This window comes from Protopterus annectens, chromosome 9.part0 (genome assembly GCF_019279795.1).
Source record: "Protopterus annectens isolate FY-2018-M chromosome 9.part0, PAN1.0, whole genome shotgun sequence".
NCBI classification, from domain to species: Eukaryota; Metazoa; Chordata; order Ceratodontiformes; family Protopteridae; genus Protopterus; species Protopterus annectens.
Genome location: NC_056743.1, coordinates 738,247,625 through 738,270,433, shown reverse-complemented (window position 1 = coordinate 738,270,433; position 22,809 = coordinate 738,247,625). Strand labels below are relative to the sequence as shown.

Genomic DNA, 22,809 nt, shown 5'->3' with positions numbered 1-22,809 from the left:
ATGAGCAATTGTGCAGAGGTGAGAAGTGGAGTTGAAAAGTCATTGTGAATTATTTCTGTAAGGGGGTGGCTTAGCACTCCCTGTTTTAGAAGTGGAGGTACTCCATTGCTTAGATCTCTGCATACCCTGAGACTGTAATGGGGGGGGGGGTCTGCTTCCCCTGGGTCTAGCTTGAGATGGCCTTGAGGGGGCTGGAAAGGACCAATGTTTTGAGGGGCAATGCCTACTGAATCTTGGAGGCTGCACTTGCAAAAAATCTTTGACTGTCTGCACAGACTTAGCCTTTTCTTCTATCTTTTTTAAAACCTCTTCTGCTTTGGTGCCAAACAGATTGTCCTTGTTCAAAGGAGGATCCAATAATTTTGATTTGACATGGTCTGGTAAGGTCTGCTCCTTAAGTCAAGCATGCCTTCTAAGCACAGAACCATGACTGCTGCCCTGCAAGATGCTTCTAGGGCATCAAACCCACATTGCAGGGTATGCTTGCTGACTTGGCTTGCAGAATGCAAAAACTCCTGTAATTCTTTATTTTCTGCACAGTCAGGAAAGGTAGATAATTTTTGCTTAATAAGTTCCATAGTATGTTGCTGGTATTTCAGCATGTGGAACTGACAATTCAATGCTCTAATGGAGAGGGTTGCAGAGGTGTATACTTTTTTACCCCGTCTGTCTAAAGCTCGGGAATCCCTGTCCGAAGGGGTGGGATTCTTAGCTGTAGTTGCTTTTATTCCTGTAGGCCCTCAGGAGATGACCTCTGGGTCAGCAGTAGGATTTTTGAAAATAAATTTGAGAGAGTCAGGGACTCTGTAGTACCTGTCTGGTTTCTTTGGAGCAGGGGGTAAAGTAGCAGGAGTTAGACTGGATTCCATAAAGACATCATCCACAACATCCAGAACAGGAGGGATAGCTAAGAGTCTGTGCTGTGGTAAACCTAAAAATTCCCTGAGTCTCTTTTTGGACTGAGGATAATTCTGGTGTTCTCAGTGGAAATGCTCTCTCAAAGTATGTAGGGTTTCAGCAAAGGAAAAATCCTCTGAAGGGGAAGCAGAAGGAATGCATCTGAATCCTCATAGGCAGATAAGGGCATGTCTTCATATTCAGAAACCTCAGAGTCGTCGGGCTCTTGGTCAGTTAAAGCTGCTGGGGACAAGACTCTTTTTCTTTTAGCAGGGGAAGGCTGGCTTTCCCTAATCAGCATGATCAGATCTTCTGCCATTTTAAGCATTTGAGATTGTGGCAAGGAAGCAGGCGCTTGAGTTTGGGTCGTCGTTTTTTTTAAGCGTAGCTCGTACTCTTGGCCTTAGAAACTCGGTAGTTTTAGAAAGAACTGAAGAAGCGAAAGAAGTCGTCGGTTTGTGTCAAATATCGGTAATGCGAAGAACTTCCTCAGAAGCCAGAACCTGCACAGTGGTTCTGGACTCATCCAAGGTAGAGACATACGCAGGTTCCGTAGTCAAAGAAGAGTCTTGTGGCATACCGGACTCCGAATGGGTCTCAATAGCGGCCTGCGAATCCATCGAAGTGGGCATCAGGGGCTGTGAAAGCACCTCACTGAGTACCGGCGAACTGGCGACTAGCTTAATGGAAGCGTTGTCGGCAGTTTTGGACCTGTGCAGTCTGTTTCTGTCTTTATCTTTACGTTTTTTCAGAAGATCAGTAGTCGGATGGCTTACCGAAGCCATTTCAGAATACGGAGATCGAGAACAAAAGTACTTAGCTACAATAAGGGCCCAATTCTGAATAGTTCGGGTGTTGAATAAAGCACAAAACTGACAGCGAGGTATGTCATGGTCTGGGCCTAAACAGGTGACGCAGTAAGAATGGAAATCTCGGTGTGGTATTTGCTTTCCACAGGCGAGACAATTGTTAACTTTTTCTGACATCGGTTAGAGCAAGAAAAAAGGATCCTCAATGGGGTACTTAGCTTTAAAAGACTTCAGGATGATTCAATTTTGGAAACGAAAACTCAGGTAGCGGCCGATCGGCACTCATGCAAACTGCTTCTGCTTCGGGCTCCATGGCAAGAAAGACTGTTGTAATGGCATTGGCTGCCTGTTTTTATACCCCCGACGACCTGACGTTAGTCCTGAAGAGACAGCAACTGACACAGAAATACTAAGCCTCTGGTATTCGGGCCGACTGAGGGTACCCTGGCAGGATAACCCAAGTGTGATGACTGCAACAGTGAAACATGAATAACATCTGCTGTTCTTGACACATGGAACCAACAATTGACTACTAACTGGTAATGTGGTTCTGGTTTATCTCAACAGAAGTCTCTGAGCAGGGGAACCAAGATGTTTATCAGGAGGAACATTTCTGAGATTCAAAAGATTCAGGAAAACATCAGTGTCATCTCATTTCGACTTCTCTAGTAACTCTTTTGCACTTTGCACTGCACATTCTGCCAAACCATTTGAGTGCAGCTACTCTAGATTACTTGTGACAAGAGTAAAGTCCCATTCTTCAGCAAATCTTTTGAACTGTTGGCTTGTAAACTGCGTGCCATTGTCAGAAATAATTTTGTGCAGACTCCCATGCTCAGCAAAATGATGTTTCATCTTAGTAATGACACTACTGGATGCTAGGTTAGGAAGTAAGTCAACCTCAAACCAATTGGAGGAAGAGTCTACTAACACCAAATAATGTTGACCATTCCACTCAAAGATATCAGTGGCTACTGTCGACCAAGGTAGTTCCGGAATCTGGTTAAGCTGAAGTGGTTCTTTCTGTTAATGTGGTTTTGTACTATTACATATGGAACAAGAAAGTGCTCTCTCAATGTCTTGTGACAAAGACGGCCAAAATACTAGATCTTTCGCCCTTCTTTTGGTAGATTTGGTTCCTGGGTGACCACGATGCAGAACAGTAATGTGCTCTGGTTGCAAGGACTTTGGAACAATTACTTTCAGACCCTTCATTATCATACCTTTGTCAGACAAAATCTCATCTATGTATGGAAAAACAGAGTTGCACTTCTTGAGGTAAATAGATTGCTTTGACGGCCATCCTTGATTAATAAAGTGGATGAGCCTCTTTAAAACTGGATCTGTGGCTGCATGATCTTTCAGCTCAAGACGTGTGGAAGAAAAATTTCTCACTTCCATGACTTCAAAATCATCAGTCAAATGAGAACATTTATATTTACTCTGTTCAGTAGTGTTTCTGGGTGAGCTGGATAATGTATCAGCAAGATAAAGAAGTTTGTCTTTCTTGTAGACAATACTGAAATTGTACATTTGCAATCTCAGCATCATACGTTGCAGTCTGACTGGAACTGAATGTATTGGTTTTCTCAGGATAGTCACTAATAGTTGGTGGTCTGTTTTGATCTGGATAGGTGTACCATAAACACGGTCATGGAACTTTGAACATGCAAACACAATTGCCAGAAGCTCTTTCTTTATCTAGGCATACTGCATCTCAGTTTGGGTATGAGCTCTTGATGCTTAGGCAATAGGTTGGTCCTCTTGAATAATGACTGCACCAAGTCCAAATTTCAAAGCATCACAGGAAAGTGTGACTGGTTTGTCAACATCAAAGTATCTTGAGTTGGCAGGCTAGCAGTTCTCAGTTTCAGGACATCAAATGCTCTCTGGTGTTGCTCTAACCAAGACCAAGGCACATCTTTACATGTCAGCTCTCTGAATGGTGCTGACAGTTGGCTCAAGTTTGGAATGAACATGCCTAGGTAGTTGACCATGTCAAGAAAACATTGCAGGGCTTGAACATTGTCTGGAGCTACCATCTCGAGAATGGCTGTTTCCTTCGAAGGGTCTAGTCGTAAGCCTGTACTTGTAAATAAATGATCAACATATGTAACTTTTTGTAGCCTGAATTTGCATTTGTGTGGGTTGAGCTTGAGATACCCTTGATGTGCCACTTCTAGAAATTTTCTGAGGTTTCTGTCATGTTCAGCTTCATCACGACCTCCTACTAGTATGTTATTCACGATTGCACAAGGATACCCAGAAAAAATTTGCTCCACTGCACTCAAAGACTTCACTTGCAGAATTTATCCCAAACGTCATTCTCAAAAATCTGTACTTGCCAAATGGAGTACTGAATGTACTGAGCAATGAGGATTTTTTGTCAAGCTGAATTTGCCAAAATGAACTCTTTGCATGTAAGACAGAAAAAATGGTGGCATTTCGCATCAAGGCTAGGACTTCTTCGACTGTGCGCATTGGATGATGAGGTCTTTTAATGCTTTGTTCAAATATCGTGCGTCAGTACATATTGTGATGTCATCTGAGCTTTTCTTATAAGCTACCACTATGGAAGATACCCATTCAGTTGGAGTTTCTACTGGACAAATTACACCTTGTTGCACCATTTTCTCTAATTCAGTTTTGACTCTATCCTGTATGGCTACTGGAACTTTACATGCTGGCCTGATAACTGGACTAACCTCTAGGTCTAACTTCATGGAGTACACAATCGGAATTTTGCCTAGTTTGTCCTGGAAAAGATCAGCATAGGTAGAAAACTGTACTGGGCAAAATTAGAGTAGTGGTCTTTTAAGCTAACATGGTAGGCTTCCTTATTAAATGAAAGCAGTTCCATTTTCAAACTGCCTCTGACTCTAATAGTGAATGAACAAGCCTCTTGACCACATAAAATAATAAGTCTTAGCTTCTTCCAGAACAGTAACATGAAAGCACTACGGAGCCTTCGGTCTGAATTTCTTCACCTTCATTAGCAACAAGTTTTGCACACCTTGCCAAATCAAGCCTTTCACCATTACATACTCTGGCAAATGTTTCTGAAGACATAACATTGTACTTGGAGCCTGTATCAACTTTGAGCTGTTATGGATTTCCCATTTATCCGAACAGTACAAAATACTTCATTATTGGCTCTTAAATCTACTGCATTGACTGTTTCATGAAGCACTGACTTACCATCTACATAAAGAGAAGACTTGTCACAGTCTACCCGATCAACTCTTTTTTTAAATGTTCCCTTTTGATGAAATACTGTGGGCCTTCTGATTTACAAAATCTTTTGAAATGATTCCATTTATTACATTTCTGGCATTGTTGACCAAAAGCTAAATATTTTTCCCTTTTAGATTCATGATTGCCACCATAATGATGACAATGGGCAATGAAACTTGGTTGAGGCTCATGCTTTGAGTTTGCTGACTCACTCTTATGCTTCACTGAGACTGTGTGAAGTCTGGAATTTGCTAGAAAGTTCTGGGGTTTGCCAGTGAGTGCTGCAGGGGTTACAGCGGCCATGTGCTTGGGCCTGTTTCTCTTACCATGCTGCATACTATCAACAGGAGTTTTATCACTGTGCCTTCTTGAGCTATTCTCATTTGTAAGCATGTCTGTGTGCTTTTCTGTAAGCTTGTATATCTGACAAATCTCAATGACCTTATTCAAAGTTAAATCACTGGCACAAAGTAAAATCTTTCTCACAGCATCATCTTTCATGTCACACACAAATCTGTCCTTTATTAACTCATCAGTCAAGTCACCAAATCTGCATGTTTTAGCTTTATTTCTCAGGTCAGTTAGATATGCTGCAAAGGTTTCACCAGGCTTTTAATCCCTTGTGTAAAATAAGTGCCTTTCTACTGTAACATTTGTCTGGGGGTTACACATTTTTCTAAAAATTACATTTTAAGCACTCTGAGTCCTCCCTTGACTCAGCCGGTGCAACAACATGACGGTTTTCTCCCTCTCCAGCATAGACAGAAGGTGCATACACAAATGAACGCTCCCTTTCAATAGCTTCTGACCAACCTAAGTTAAGCAGAATAAATGCCTTTCACAGTCATCTTTATCAGAAAATGCAGCCTGTATGAAAATGTCATACACTTGCTCAAAGACTCTCCAGTTCTCAGCAATATTATTGTCAAACACAAGTGCACTTGGTTTTCAAAATCAGTCTGCCATGCCCACAAAGTATACACAAATACACTAAAATATGGCCCTTGTAACTATGTATGCACAAACTGTTCTGTGAGCTTGCAACAACATTCAAATGCACAATAAAATCTTTGAAATACTTAACTTTGTGAAATATACCTTGCAATGGCTGTATTTTGCAAAATAACTTTACTGTACCGCGGCACAAACATGCAAACACTTTATACACTTCTGATAACTTGGATATCCTTGCATACTACAAAAATACATAATGTTTGCAAAAATGCAGTCATTTCCCCTTTATTTTACTCGTTTTATGCAATACAGACTTTATTTCAAACATTTTCCATAGTAATTCAAATATTTGTATCAATATCGTACATATCTGTTTCTGGGAAAATTATTTAGAGAGTTCTGTATGCCTCATTACATATTATAAGAAAAGAAATAGTGCTGAGCAAGTTTTTAATACCTGAAATTCATTTCTGACCTGTTTTATGAAGTCAAATGTTACAAAACTGAATATATCCAGATAAAAAAAACATTTTTTTAATCTGGATATATTCTGTTTTATGAAGTATGCACAGGATTATGAAAGTTAAAGCATTTAACATGCTACTCAGCCTAAACAAAAGTACAGTTTTGTACCTACCATAAATGTAGATGTTCGAGGATCCACATTGCTGCAGTCCTAACTATTGGGTAGTCCGCTGTCCAGTCGGCCCGAATACCAAAGTATATGGCTGACGTCGGTCACGGCGCATTAGACTGACGTCAGTACGTCAGGGTACTAATGCGCATGACCGACGTCATATCCTCAGTCTTTTCTTGCCCCAGATGTCAGAAGACCCTAAAAAGACAAGGCCAAAACCAAAAACATATACAATATACACAAAGGTACCAGAATATAATCTCACCTACACAACCACCCCTAAACACAGAGGGGAAGGAGGGAGGGTAAATTGGACTGCAGCAATGTGGATCCTCGAACATCTACATTTATGGTAGGTACAAAACTGTACTATGTTCTTCATTCCACATTGCTGCAGTCCTAACTATTGGGTAGAATCCCAAAGCAGAGGTAAGGGAGGCTGGCAAATCATAAGGAAGCAGGAGCTGATAACATGCCTTGCAAAATAGCTGTGGCAAAACCAGCCCTAGACTTAGAGTAGAGAGGAAGGTGGTAATGCTTAGAGAAAGTATGCACTGAACTCCAAGTAGCTGCCTCCAAAATATCCTTAGTTGCCACCCCCCTTAGAAATGCTGTTGAAGTGGCAGTAGCCCTAGTGGAATGAGGCCTAATCCCAGCTGGAATCTCTTTGCCATGATGGGAATAACAAAATGCAATGCAAAACCCAATCCACCTAGAAATAGTTTGTTTTGACACAGGCTTGCCCTGCGAACTCAAAGCAAAAGAAACAAACAACTGCTGAGACTTTCTAAAATCCTTAGTCCTGCTTAAATAATAACGCAATTGCCTGTGTACATCTAAAGTGTGCAAAATCTTTTCCCCTTTATTTTGGGGATCTGCATAGAAAGTAGGCAAATGAATAGTTTGGTTTAAAGCCACACTAGAAACCACCTTAGGCATAAAGGAAGGATTAGTACGTAATGATACCCTATCCTTATGAAAAATCAAAAAAGGCTCAACCGCCATAAGGGCCTGTAACTCAGAAACCCTTCTTGCAGAAGTAATGGCCAACAAAAAAGCAGTCTTCCATGACAAGTATTTCAGGTCAGCAGTAGCTGCAGGCTCAAAAGTTTGTAGAGTAAGTTTCTCCAACACAAAATTGAGATCCCAAGCAGGAGTAGGAGCTCTACGTGGGGGTCTTATATTGTTTGCCCGCCTAAGAAATTGCTTGAATAAAGGATGTGAAAACAATGGTGGGTCACAATCATAGTGAGCTGAAATTGCTGCAGCATGAATCTTAATGGAAGAGAAAGACAAACCTTTGTCCAATAACTCAGTAAGATATTGAAGAGCCACACTCAAATTAGGCTCGAAATCTCCAAATTCTGTGCTGCAGTCCAAAATAAAAATCTCTTCCATTTTTCTGCATACACTTTCCTTGTACTAGGTCTTCTGGCTTCCATAATCACATTTAAAACCTGTTGAGGAAGTTGAGACCTGCTGTCTTTCAAAACAGAATATGCCAGGCTGTTAGATGAAGAGTTTGAAGCTTGACATTGAGCAGATGACCGTCCCTCTGAGACAATAGGTGTGGAATCAAGGGTAAAGGCCATGGAGGCTTCCTTACCAGACTCCTCAGTAATGGGTACCAGTGCTGCGAGGCCAATCTGGAGCTATTAAAATCATCCTTGGCTTGTCTTGTCTGACCTTTAGAAGCACCTTTGGGAGAAGAGGCAGAGGTGGAAAAGCATACACATGAAGATTTTTCCAACTGAAAGAAAGAGCATCCACTTTCCAAGCTGTGTGATGAAATCCCTTCGTGCAAAACTTTGGCAGCTGGTGGTTTAGTGGAGAAGCGAACAGATCTATGTCTGGAGTTCCCCATGACACTGTCAATTTTTGAAATACATGAAGATCCAGTTTCCACTCGTGGGGATCCATGATTTGTCTGCTTAACACATCTGCTAAGGAGTTCTGTGCTCCCGGCAGAAACCTTGCCTGAAGAGTTAGTTGCAAGCTGAGCGCAGTCTCCCATAAAATCATTGCGTGCCTGCACAATGGGTAAGAATGTGTTCCCGCTTGTTTGTTGATGTACCACATGACAGTTGTGTTGTCTGTTAGAATCAACACCTGCCCTGGAAGAAGTAACTCCTTGAAAGCCATTAATGCAAACTGGACTGCTAACATCTCTTTCATGTTGATATGTAGATGCTGTAGTCTGGCAGGCCACTTGTCTTGTATCCACTTTCCATCTAGATGAGCTCCCCAAGCAATGTCTGAGGCATCTGTCGTTAGAATCTGACTTGCCTCTGGCCGGGTCACAGAGAGTCCCTTGTTTAGGTGACATTCCTGAGCCCACCACAAAAATTCCTTTTGAATGCAAGGTATTATTTGAATGACAGTGTCCAAATCCTGGCAGTGCTGTGTCCATAGATTTTTGAGATACCATTGTAGCTTCCTCATATGCAGTTTGGCATTGGGAAGCACCAGAATACAAGATGCCATGAACCCTAAGGCTTGAAGGACTGTCCTTGCAGTCAGCCCGGACTGAAGAGATAATTGATGGAAGTAACTGGAAAGATTCTTTTGTTTGTCCGGGGTTAGAAAGGCCATCTGGGCTGCTGTATTCAGTCTCACACCCAGAAAGCACATGTCTTGAGAGGGTACTAGACTGGACTTTATTTCGTTCACAGAATACCCTAGGCATCTTAGCACTGCTATGACATATTCCAAATGCTGTAGAAGGTCTTCCTTTTCTTGAGCCAGAATCAGGCAGTCGTCCAAGTAAGGATAGATTTGAATTCCTTTTAGCCTGAAGTAAGCTATCACTGGAGCCAGAACCTTTGTGAATACTCTGGGCAGTAGATAAGCCAAAGGGCAATGCAGAGAACTGATAATGAGAATTTCCAGCTCGAAAACGCAGATACTTTCTGCAACTTAGTCTTATAGGCACATGAAGGTAAGCTTCCTTGAGATCTAAAGTTACCATCCAGTGATCTTTGCCCAGTAGAGGTAAAAGCTGTTGTAACGTCAACATTTTGAACTTTGGAATGTCCAGATAAGTGTTGAGGATAGATAAATCCAAAATTGGTCTCCACGTGTTCCCCTTCTTTGGTACTAGGAACAGGCGAGAATAAAATCCTAGGCCCCTTTCTGGCACAGGAACTGACTGAATGGCTCCTATTTGGAGTAACAGAGAAAGTTGTCTGCGAGCCTCTGTTCTTTGTAGAGGAGGAATGTCTGGCATGCCTTTGAAAGGAGGCAAGGTATGGAAATAAAACCTGTAACCGTGGTGAATGATATCCAGAACCCATTTGTCTTGGGTAATTAAATCCCAATTTTCTTTGAAAAGAGACAGTCTTCCTCCTAGAGGTGCCGCCAGGCGAGAAGGTACTGGCAGCTGAAAAGGCAGGTCATTGGGTCTGCTTACGAAAGGACTGACCCCTGCCCTCACCAGAAGTCTGAGCAGGTGAACTCCCTGTCCTAGGCCTAAAAGAACCTTGAGCTCTGCCCCTACCACGTCTAGACCTACCCCTAGACTGGGAATCATAAGCAGGATAAGTCCACCCCTTAGTAGGCCAATTTCTACTAAACTTGGAGGCTGCACCTGCAAAAATCCTTAACAGTTTGCATAGACTTAGCCTTGTCCTCCATTTTCTTTAAAACTGCTTCCACAGGCGAACCAAACAACACATCAGACTGTAAAGGAGCATCCAAAATCCTTGTCTTAACATGCTCAGCTAAGTTCTGATCTCTCAACCAGGCGTGCCTCGAAGAACAGAACCAGTGGCAGCCACCCTGGAGGAGGCCTGCACAGCATCAAAACCACATTGCAAGGAATGTTTACCCACTTGTTCAGACACATGAACTAAATCCTGCAACTCTTTACACTCAATACCTTCCGCCAGAGCATCCACCTTAGATTTCAACTGAGAAAGAAGATAATTCTGATATTTTAACATGTGAAACTGACAATTCAACGCCCTCATGGCTAAAGTGGAAGAAGTATACACTTTCTTTCCCCATCTATCCAAAGCCCTTGCCTCTTTATCAGGAGGGACAGGATTTTTAACAACTGAGGCCTTCACACCTTTAGGCCCCTGAGAGACAGTTTCGGGTCTGCCCTAGGACTCTTAAAAGATACTTATGAGCGTCAGGCACCCTATAATACCTATCCGGTTTAACTGGGGCAGGAGGCAAAGAATCAGGATTCAGGGAAGCCTCTGCAAAAACATCTTCCACCACATTCAAAACAGGAGGTATAGCTAAAGGCCTATGCTGGGGTAAAACAAGAATTCCCTAAGCCTTTTCCTGGAATCAGAGAAATCTTGCCCTTCCCATTTAAAATGCTCCCTCATGGAATGCAGAGTCTCTGAAAATTAAAAATCCTCAGGAGGAGAAGCTGAAGGAGTAGAATCATCCACATCAGAATCAGAATAAGGAGGGTACTCCTGCAAGTCTTCAGCCGAAGACTCAGAAGCCTCCGAGCATTGCTCAAAACTCTCAAACTCAGGTTCCACCCTAGGCCTCTTATCAGGAGGGGGCATAGAACCCCTTATCATAGTAATCAAATCCTCTGCCATTTTAAGCATATGTTTCTTAGGCAAAGACCCTGAGGCACTAGGAGAAACCCCCACTGAAGCAAAACTTGGCCTGCCCCTCAAAGAAGCCTTGGAAACAGAAGGGGAGGCTCTAACCACCTGAGGAAGAGAAGGAAGAACAGCCACCTGAGAAGCCCCCTCAGCCTGGCCTACTTCCTGAGAGGATACATCCTGTAACAGTAAAGTCTCTCCCTGAGACTCCAAAGAAACACCTGGCAAAACCTCCGGCTCCACTGAGCCCTCTAAAGAACCGGCGTCTGGGACTGTCGGTTCTTCCACTCTAGGCTTTGCTGCTTTGTCCTTGCGTTTTTAGCGAAGCGGCCGGAGCATCCGGCGGCATTTTATAATTACAACGCTTCCCAAACACTAACCTGGCACAGTCTAACCTTCTCTTAATAGTGCGTTTGTTAAATCTAGCACAAGAGCGGCATCCAACAACGCCGTGCTCAGGCCCTAAACAAGGTATACACAAAGTATGGTAATCCCTATGAGGTATCTGTTTCCCACAAGAAATACAGTTATTCACTTTTTCTGACATCCGGTTAAATACTGAGGCAAGAAAAAACCAAAATATTCCCCAACGGGGTACTTAGCCAACTTTGATTCGGTCTGAAACTCTGACTTCAGAAACTTTCAGAACGCCAACCTGCACTCGCAAAATTGCTTCTGCATCGGACCATGCGGCAAAAAAGACTGAGGATATGACGTCGGTCATGCGCATTAGTACCCTGACGTACTGACGTCAGTCTAATGCGCCGTGACCGACGTCAGCCATATACTTTGGTATTCGGGCCGACTGGACAGCGGACTACCCAATAGTTAGGACTGCAGCAATGTGGAATGAAGAACATCTGCTTATTCTGGAAGTCAATATTTTGTTAAAGATTTAATTAGCAGAAATCCAAAAACATTGCCAATATCCCCAAGAAAATATATACCAGCAACAAAATACATTAAAAATGCAGTATAAAATTAATGCTGTTATAACACTGTCCCCGGAATCATGTCAACAATGGAATGACAGCAAATAAGGAAAAATTCAAGCTGATAAAATTCTGCAGAGCCAGACACACACACACACACACACACACACACACACACACACAATCATAGGATGATCCATTTTTTTATTTCTGAGAATCATCATTCAAAACAATAAACACATACTAATAAACTGTTCTTTCTTCAAATCTAAGAAGAAAAAACTGTCACAAAATAATGATATTCTTCTAATGCAGTATCGCACGGTAAAATCTACTGAAATATACTCAGCAGCAATGAAAAATTATGAAAGTACTTACATATTGTAAAAACACAAACAAAAAAATGAAGAATTCTTTCCAAGAGTTAATACAAGAAACCTTCTGAAGAACAGCCCATTCCAAGCCCAGACAAAAGAAATTACTAGTTTTCTCCAGAGGCTGAACTGGTACTCAGCCAAATACTGAAAAGTAGCAAAGCAAACCAGCCAGAAAGGCATACGGATTACCACTAAAATATGGGCTGAGGGACATCTGCACTTAAAGATGCCACTACCTAAACACTACAAATTATTACGAGATGATGCCGGAAGCTTCTTTTGTACCACTTATATTAACAATCCAAAAGAGAGAGAAAAAAATATTGTACTTGCAATGTTGTCAAATACTAAGATGCATGTTCTGGTACTGTGACTCAGACAATCCTTAACTGAATAGCTTCTTGGGTGTTGTACAAGCCAGGTGGGGTGGATGGGAGTGAGCAGTTGATGTTAGCAAACTTATGCTGGGGAAAAGAGAGAAAGAGGTGGTTCTCTTTGATTGATCACCATCAAGCAAGTGATGGCATGCATGCCGAAGGTTCCAAAATCATCAAAAGCAGCCATATGGGCTTTGTTTTGCCAAAACAATGAGATTGCAGCATGTGGGTAGCAGTACATGCATACAGAGGAAAGGCAGGCCCTCGGAGGAAACTGAGTGTACATGTCAGTCACCAGATACAGAGATTAAGACCTAACAAAAATGCCCTCATTCCCTGCATCAGCAGATTCTGGTGAGGCTCAAAGTATCTCAATGGCTGCCTGAATTTCGGTCCTCTCTGGTGGTCAGCTCTCGCCTTCATGTTGGGAAATCTCCTGTGTTAAAGGAACTTATGTGCATAAGACCAAAAAGAGGAGGGGAGGGGCTGGTGAATCATATCATGATCAGCACAAATGGAAGGAAAAAACACCTAGAAAACAATACAAAGATACATGCACAACTCTCACTTAGCAATACTGGATAGAAAATAATAAAACTGAAGTGGCAAACAGGATCAACATACAGTGATGAAAAAAAGACAAATGTTTTCACAGCAAACTCAGAATTAAACTGTTTGATACTATTACTAAAAATAATGAAAGATAATTTTATACAAAGGATTTTGCAAAGCTTCAAGAAAATGTCTTTACAGTATGTTGTTCTCCTTTAGTAAGATAGTGTACAAAACTGAAACAGCAGAGACAATCTGCAGACGTTTAGCCTCACTTAACATTACAGTGGCTACAGCAATAACAAAGAAAGTCTCTGCTTACCCGAGTATTATTTCGCTCTGCCTTTAGCTCTGAGATTTCCTCTTCCCGCTCCAAAAGCTGTTCTCTGCATAGGTTTAACTCCTTTGTCAGGGCTGCAAACTCCTGTACAGAAGAGAGAAAAATAAGGATGAGAAATGGGACAAAGCCAAAGACAGTCAGTGAAATGAGGAAGCAAGTGGCACATTTAAAAGCAAAAATCACAAAGGAAGATGAGTTGAAAAAGAAATTAAGATAGAAAAGAAAAAGTAAAAGAAAAAATAGCTCTATTACATATTTGTAAGAAAACAAATAGTTGGAGAGTTAAAAGCAATAAAGCTATACAAATCATCTACCCACTCAAGCTGAGGCACACTGCTTCTCTTTAAGCAAATTACAAGGCTCTTCTTTCCACATGTTGCCGCTACTAGTGCTCAAACAGCTTTCACTTGACAAGAATAACTTTCTGACCTACATTTTGTTTCCTAAACTCATCACAACGTTGCATGCTCAATAAAAATGAACATGTTACACTGTGTAGATCACTAGTTTAACTAACAAAGGTGGTGGTAGTGAGAGAAGGGTTAAAGCAAACTGAACCAAATAAAAAAGTATGTTTATTACAAAAGCAACCAATTCAACAAGTTACAAGTAAAATGTCCTTAATGACTCCTTTATCTGGAGCTGATGAACTATTAAGCTGACAAGCTAAGTAGATTTCTTAAAGCCAGATAAGCCATACAAAAATGATAAACTAAATACTCAGTACTCCTGATTATTTCTGCATTGAGTGACCAGGCACTACTAAACTGGATAATACAATGGTACAAATTGGTAGCCACTTGGGCAAGAAAAAAGAAAATCATTACAAAAGTTCACCAGCCCACTTTACATACATGGCCACTTCACGGAGTACCTCACAAGTGCTGCTGCAGTCATGCAGAAAGGCCCAGCAGTTCATCTACCTGTACTACATCTGTCACGTGATAATCAGAGGATGTTACCTTTCCCTTCTAGCAGAACAACATGAGCCACGAGAACAAACTGTTCTAAAAAGGTATTAACAATAGAATAACTACAGATGTCAAGTGGTTCATTATTCAAGCACTATTAAACATAACAGCAAGTGTTCTAATATGCAGCTGTCTAGTCAAAAAATGACAACAAAATGGTCTGTTTCTGTGTAAAGCATCTCAACAAAGACTTGCGAAAAACAATGCAGACTTCTTCATCTCAAGTGCCTATGTTCTTTGCATTATGTCACTGTAGCTTACAACTAATGAAAGCAATTACTTTGGGTTAAATGACAGTTTTAAAATATCTTCCATAAATAAGGCTAACTGCTATAATTATGACCGGGGCTAAAAAGAAAACACAGGAAGTAAGGATCCTACTGGTGTATTAGGCTACAGATATATGTGGCAGTACAGTGATTCATTAGGCTTTAGACACCCTGCCGGGTAGAGGGGATGCTGGTAACCTCTGTTACAGCCAGATATGCTTCAAATGATCACTAATAAAGGGTTAAGTTCTTTAGGAAAGCTGATCAACTATTTCTTACATTAGGACTAAGAGGGCACAACCTGTGTTCAAGACAGACTACTTCCAGATGGTTGTCACTGGCTACTGCCTTTTGCTAAGCTAACCATAGTAAACTAGTTTCAGGTAGTATCAAGGTTCATTCTACCAGAGCCTTGTCTTCTTTGATGGCATATTGGAAAGAAGTGGACTCCAAAAGCATTCTAGAGGCAGGTACATGGTTCTCTGTATATACCTTTACAAAACATTACAAATTGGATTTGTTTAGATCCAGGACTGGATTTGCTAGGATCACTCTCCAAGGATAATATACTTTGCTTTGTTATATTTAGACAAATGTTGATCTCTGAGTGACATCACATTCTTAACCAGGGTTTGGTGGTAACCCATCGAAGTTTGACTCGATTTATACAGCAGGTTATGTAGGAGATTCAGTAAGGTTGTATGGAACAATTGCACATCCTCCGGAAGAGGTGGGAAGTGAAGTGGAGCCCAGTTATCATTTCTCAGCACTTGTACAAAGGTTCTTGGCTCAGTAGTAGTCAGATTTCTAGTATAACATTACTTTTTTTTGTAAATTTTGCCATGATGACATATAGTAAACACAGGCAGATGGAATCAGCCATAACTCCTAAGGCAGTCTGTCTCTCAGATGCTACATTTAACATAGTAAGAAGATTTACAAAATGAAAGAGTGCAAAACTATGTGGGGGTGGGGGGGGCCACAATCATCATGTCTGCATTCTATATTTAGTTCCTTAATTAACTTAGTCTTTATGTTATATGTCAAAAAATAAACTCTTTTGTCAGCAACATGCTTTCATCAGATGTAAAAGGTAGCCCACAGCGAACAATTTAGTTGCAGTAATTTTTATTTGAACAGAGATCCATTGGCTTTCTATAAGAACAATAGGACAGGCTGTTTTTAAATATAATTTTAACAACGCCTGCATTCCTGTGCTTCCTATCAGATATTAGGATACTATACCGTGATAGAGATATACTAAGTTTTGTGTAGCATTTTAAGTTATTTTAATGAAATGGCTATGACATCTGGTTAGCAGTGTATAATCCAGCTATATAACAAATCCGTTTAAGTTTTAATAGTTTGTACACTTACAAGGACAACTTTAACACCCGTTCATTTAGATCACATATCTTCTGCTAAATCAGCAACAATGAATTTGTAATGCAGTCCTGTATTTGGCTAAATATCCCTACCTAGTAGTATCAAGGAAGGAATACTGAATCATCATATCTGAAAACTTTCCAAAAAATACTGTGAGGTCAGTTAGTACCCCTAACTCCACATGTAAGAAGTATATCCTGGTGGAGGTGGACTATGCTACCACATTATTTAAGGCTGTGGCTCCGTGCTCTGTTGTGGCAGTGAAGGTGGAAAATACCCTGTGAAAAATTTTCAGCAGAGTAAGTTTGCCAAGAGAACTACTGACAGATAAAGGTGCCGATTTCATGTTAGATCTACTGGTCTTTTTATGGAAGCACTCTGGATTAAAGCATTTAAAGACTCATACCTTCTCTGCCACAATACAGGACGGAGCCACAACCTCAGAGTATGTAGCAGCATAGTCCACCTCCACCAGGATATACCCTCATCCACAGATCAATGGTTTGATGAAGAGATTAAACTTTAGACTAAAGACCAGGTTGACAGCAGGGGTGGGGATTGAACTCAGCCAGGTTCCCTTAGAGGGAGAACAACACTCTGTAGTTCATATCAGAGTCAGAGTACAGCCCAGGGAGTAATTATATCTAATTATAGAAGTTGCGTGTTTGGTCACAGCTTGGGCTCTAAAAAAGCTTCAGTCGTATCTGTATGGCAGAACAGTCACCGTGGATACAGGCCACAAACCTTTACAGTCATTACACAAGGAAAACTGGCAAAGTGAAAAGCTTCTTAGATGGAGTTTAGCATGGTAAGCATTTGAAATGTCATGGCCCACTACAGTGCTCCCAAAATCTGGAGTTTAAATGGCTGAAGGATTGAACTTACAAATACTAAGTCTGAGATGTCATTTTTCGGAGTATTCCCTTTTTTCTGAGGTATGGTGATCTTGGAGTTGGTATATACAAGCTCAAGGTGTGGGGATGCAGGGGGACTTACCTTCTCTGCAAAAATAATTTTTAAGGAGAAGAGAGATTTTAGAGATTTGCTGCTCTTCAGGTTTTCGGTCTTTTTTTTGTTTGTTTTTTCAGCACTTGGCATTTTGACTGCTGACATTTCAACAGGAAATCCTTTAGCACTGCAGACCTATAACATGACTATCCAGTATAGGAGTAGCACTGCTAATGCCAACACAGAAGGTCTGTCAAAACAGGGAACAGGGTAGTGTGCCCAAAAGAGTGCACTCTCGTCTCAAGCATCATTTTTGAGAGTGTCTTAAGAAAGCTTGCTTGGTGCCTAGACTGGGGGAAGGTTGGAGGAGGACATGTGAATTGTGAGAATAAATATGTCACTGTTTTCTATGTCAAAATTTAACAGATGTGTCAGCCACACTTTAGTCTTGCAAAACCTACAACAGGTAAACTAAAAATATGTGAGTTCATCTTCAATATATGTATAGTTTACTAGCAGGAAAATGTGTGAAAAATGGTGGCCTGTTTCTATTTACAGTAAAACTGCAATATTTATGTTTTTTCTCTAGCATGAAAATGTGTGTATGAGCTTATATGACTTTTTCATAAGAAATGTATAGAAATATATGTGGAGTTTGTAAGTGAAAATTGCAACTGCCATCTTCTTGGAAATGCAGCAATTACACATGGGACATTAAATGTATGATAGACAAGTGAAACAGGCTGTAATTGTTCTGTAACTTGATTACAAGATCTGTAACTAGTCCCAGGTCAGAAAGCCAAAGGCCACAAAAGAACAATTAGACAACGTTTAAAGAGATGGTTAAGAGCACACATAAAATTCATTAGTATGTAAATGTGACCTCTGCTCAGGTGCATTTATAGCCTGTATGAACACACAGAATCCAAACAGATGAGAAAAGAAAGAAGACAACAGTGTTACCCTGGAGTCTGTGATATGCTGAGCTTTGTGTTTGCTTCTCTTTTCTTTCTCTGCCTGGAAATTCAGATAGTTTAGCTTTAAGATTCAACAACTCTTTCTGATCAGACCTACAAGAGGTAGATATTTATTTCTTGCATTCTATTCATTCAAATGGATTATATTTATTTATTTAACAATTTGATTACTGGGTGAGTGATCTGTCTACTGACCCTTTTCAGTCATTGACCCGGTACAAAAGTACAAGGAAATCAGGTAACATGACATAAAAAAGTATAAATACAAGCAGGTTAAAATGACATTACAATTTTCAAATAAAAACATAAAATATTTTCAAAACAGAATATTAAAAAATTACAGCACATTTGCACAGTACATGCAATGTATACAAGTGGAGAAAATGAATTCTTGTACAACGCTTTACTTTTGCAACATGGAAGCTAACAGTTGTGATAAAAAGTACTGACATAATGTTACAATGTATGGCAAAAAAATATACTGCGGGTTTAAGCAGTATTACAGAAGCAAGTGCACCTAGCATTTTGGAATAGGGATTCCTTTGTGGTTCTTATGAAGAATTCTACAGTTTTACTGTTTTTAACTTCTGCTGGAAGGTTGTTTCAGAGGGCTGGACATAAATTAGAAAGTTTTTTCACTATTATTAGCTTAAAGGATGGTCTAGCTAATGTCATTTCATGGGCAGTTGTATATCCCCTTGCATATTTAACTGTTAATTGCATTATCTGGCATATGTTTTTTCTAATTAAAGTATTTTTATTTATTAACTTTTAAGCAGTTTGTGTCTGGTCATCTACTGACTTACTTATTAATTGATAAGAGGTTACCTGCTTGTATCTACCTTTAACTGCCTAGGTTACTCTGCCACATACTGTCTTCTGTGTTTATAATTATTTGGCATATTAACAAGACTGAAATGGTAACTCGGAAGTCACCAGCCTGGTAGTCTGTGATGGTGGCCATTTACTACCTTCATCTAGGACAGATGGCTGTAGTAGTGGAGAATACTGCCAACCTTCCCTAGAAATTAGTGTGTGTGCTTGTGCGCATGAGCATGCCTGGATATACATATATGTGTAAGAACTTACTGAAAAGTAAAGTTACTGTGGGCAAATGAGCAATGGAAGGCACAACATTTTGGCAAAAGGGAAAAGCATTAAAAAATGGGGACACCAGACAGCTTGTAGAAAATGATTACTCATTGTACACTAGGTAGAAGTGAAGCAAGTTTGTCTTGGCAAATGGGGGATGTTAGGCAGGAGCAAGATTCTAGTCAATTTATCTAGTTGCCTACAAAATATATTTTCCTGGAGGATCAAAGACATCTATGGATCCAGAACAGCCTATTGACAAAAAGAATAAAAGTTTAGCCAACAAAAAGTGAGCCAGCAAGCTGAAGGGGACTGTATACAGTAATAACAAAATCCAAGGATACACTTTGCCAGTGAAACTTTTGCCACTGTCCCAAAGTAAAATGCTTGAATGAAAGAAAAAAGCACAGGAGCTAACTGGAAGAATTATGAGTACCATGTAATTAAATTGGAAACTGGTACTGAGTGGCAATAATTGGAAATTAATGAATACATAGGATAATTGTAAAGCATCAGTTCCATTGGATGTACTTTAGATATGTGAACCGTGGCTCTGCAAGATGAAGTGGCTGAAAAAGACTGGTTGTTGACCGTGTTAAACTGGTGGGAGAACTCTAAAGCATAAACACCACTTCCCATCATTAATGTTTTGAAGGACATTGGCTGGACTGAAGTAACTGATACAAAGCAGTTTTGCTCTTAATATTTGTATAAAAATTATGCTGCAAATTGTGTTATGTTATAAAGCAGTTCTGTATAGTATGAACTCAGAGCTAGAGAGTTTTATCAGTAACTGCCATAAATGCTAAAGATACTAAAGAAAGAAAGTATGTTTTCTTAACTGTAATGTATCCAGACTTTACACTGTAACAAGATACGAAAGGCTAAAATGTTAAAATTAATACAATGTTGTGTTCTTGATATGCTGGGTGTATAAACAAAAAAATGAGCCACAATGCTGAAATCCACAAATAAAATCTTTTTATTGTAAAGACCCAGTAAAAACAGGTAAATGTATGTGCTTTCGTAAGGCACAGTGACCAAACTTCATCAGACAAATTTACTTTGCATATGCCCACCTTTTATATTAACAAAGCACACCTATAATAATTAAATTACCCACTATTCCCTAATTAAGTCACAATTTAAATTTTAAATAGATACCACATTAATTCATAAAGTTAATGAATACATCATAACATTTTTTTTCACCATAAAAATTGACGAAAATGATAAAATACAATTATATATATATCTTACTAAAAAATACAAACCAACTGATCAGAATAAACACAATAAAGAACAAAAGATACTTGAATATATATATATATATATATATATATATATATATATATATATATATATATATATATCCCCCCCCAATACCCTAAGCTTCAATTTACTACTAACAGAAATAGCATCATTCAGACCCGGGGGAACATAAGCATTAAGAAAAATCTGCTACCAGGTTTCTTTTTCTTCCAAAAACAACTTCCAAGGACCACATTTGTCCCCCCCATTTCACCTGCTGCAAGACCACAAACTTAAACCCATGATCAGGAAATTTGTTAATATGCCTGTATAAGGCATTATTGTCATCACACCAATGGTTATCATATAGGTGTTCATATATCCGCTGAGATAACTTGCGCTGGGTTTTTCCAACATAAAAGCTTGAACATTGGGAACATAAGGCAGCATATATACTACACCCAGCGTACAACAACTAAATTTATCCTTAATAACAATCTCCCTGTCACTTACCTTAATCTTAGATGTAACCAAAATGTGTTTACACTGGTTACACATTCCACAAGAATTCATTTTACCTTGTATATTTATATCCTTAACCTGTTCCAAAATATTTTTTATATTTCTACCTCTCCTATACACAAATTCTGGATGTTCACCAAACAAGGCCCCCATAACTGGATCACTTTTTAGAATAGGCCAGTTCTTATTCACAATTTCCTGCATAACATAACTATCATTTGAAAAGGTAGACACAAACGGGCATGAGGGCTCATCACCCACCCTAGACCCCCTAGGTATGCTCCCAACCCTTTGCATTGGGGTCCTACCATCACCATTCATGTTTCCTTCCATCCTGGGTCCAGGTCCTGCTTCCACCATCCCCGAAGGACTTCCATCAAAACCATTCAAGATGGATTTATAAAATCCCCTTACAAGTTTATCAATCACTTCCTTCTTTATATTATTTATCAAATGCCTCGGATAGGCCCTGTCCATAAACATTTGACACAAGTAATCACATTCCTCTAACACGTCCGACTGTTTGGACACCATCTGGGCCGCTCTCACCAACTGTCCTTTAATAATACCTCGTTTGACATGCATGGGGTGGTTGCTAATAAAATGTAATATACTGTTTGAATACATTGGTTTTCTATATAGTGTTGATTTTAAAGAACCACCCTCAGTTTTATGTAACAACACATCCAAATAAGGTATCCTAACTTTATTATAAGTGAAAAAAGAAATAAAAAAATTATTAAAAAAAAGACAGAAATCCGGAGTCCGGCTTCGCGTCTATGCATGGCTGCGAGTGCCGTCCCATAGGGCTAGGGTCCATGCGTCTGTCTATTGCTACAGTGCACAGTGCAGACGCATAATAAGCGCATGGACAGCATCCAGGACGCAGCGAGGAGCGGGACAGTGCCTCAGGGAGGGATCAGGGATCTCAGGAGGGGGAACGGTCATGGTCGGATCTGGTCTGGGGTGGGGGGTGTGGGAAGGTAGTATGGATTATGCTTGATAAATTCTGGATGGATTCATCAGGGTCTCACGTTAACTCTGGATGTATTCATTCAGGATTCAGGTGTGGTGTGGTGCTTTACTTTACTTTGTTTTGTTTGTGTATTGTGCTTGGTTTTTACTGGTGTTTGTGTGCTTTGTGTGCTTTTGTGAGTTTGTTGTGTGGGCTTTTGCTTTTTACTGAGTTTGTGTAGGCTTTGGCTTGTTGGAGTTTGTGTATTTGCGCTTTTTGTGAGTACTTGTATGGGCTTGTGCTTTGGCTTTTTTGTGTATGGGCTTGTGGAGCTTGTGGTTTGCTTTGTGTAACTTGTGCTACTGGAGTTTGTGTGTGGCTTTTGCGCTTTGTTTTAATGTGTATGGCTTGTGCTTTACTTGTGTTGTGTATTGAATTGTGCGTGTGTGTGTGTGTGTGTGTGTGTGTGTGTGTGTGTGTGTGTGTGTGTGTGTGTGTGTGTGTGTGTGTGTGTGTGTGTGTGTCTGTGTGTGTGTCTGTGTGTGTGTGTGTGTGTCTGTGTGTGTGTCTGTGTGTGTGTCTGTGTGTGTGTCTGTGTGTGTCTGTGTGTGTGTGTGTGTGAAAATGCCCCAGGTGCTTTATGTGGTGGTGTGAGAATGAGAATCAGGCTTAGACCCTGTACCCTGTATGCAGGTTAAAAAGACTGAGTTCCCTACCCACCACCATTAAAAGTAAGTATATGTAAATTTTAAAAATAT

The 22,809-nt window shown here is 40.2% G+C and overlaps 1 protein-coding gene across 1 annotated transcript in view; it reads right to left on the bottom strand.

Annotated features, from left to right (window-relative positions):
- PPFIA3 (PTPRF interacting protein alpha 3) overlaps positions 1-22,809 on the bottom strand; it is a 2,479,399-nt gene that overhangs the window by 1,208,839 nt on the left and 1,247,751 nt on the right. Inside the window, exon 3 of the mRNA XM_044083361.1 lies at positions 13,663-13,764. Within this exon, the coding sequence (XP_043939296.1) occupies positions 13,663-13,764 (102 nt within the window). The remainder of the gene's footprint in view (positions 1-13,662; positions 13,765-22,809) is intronic.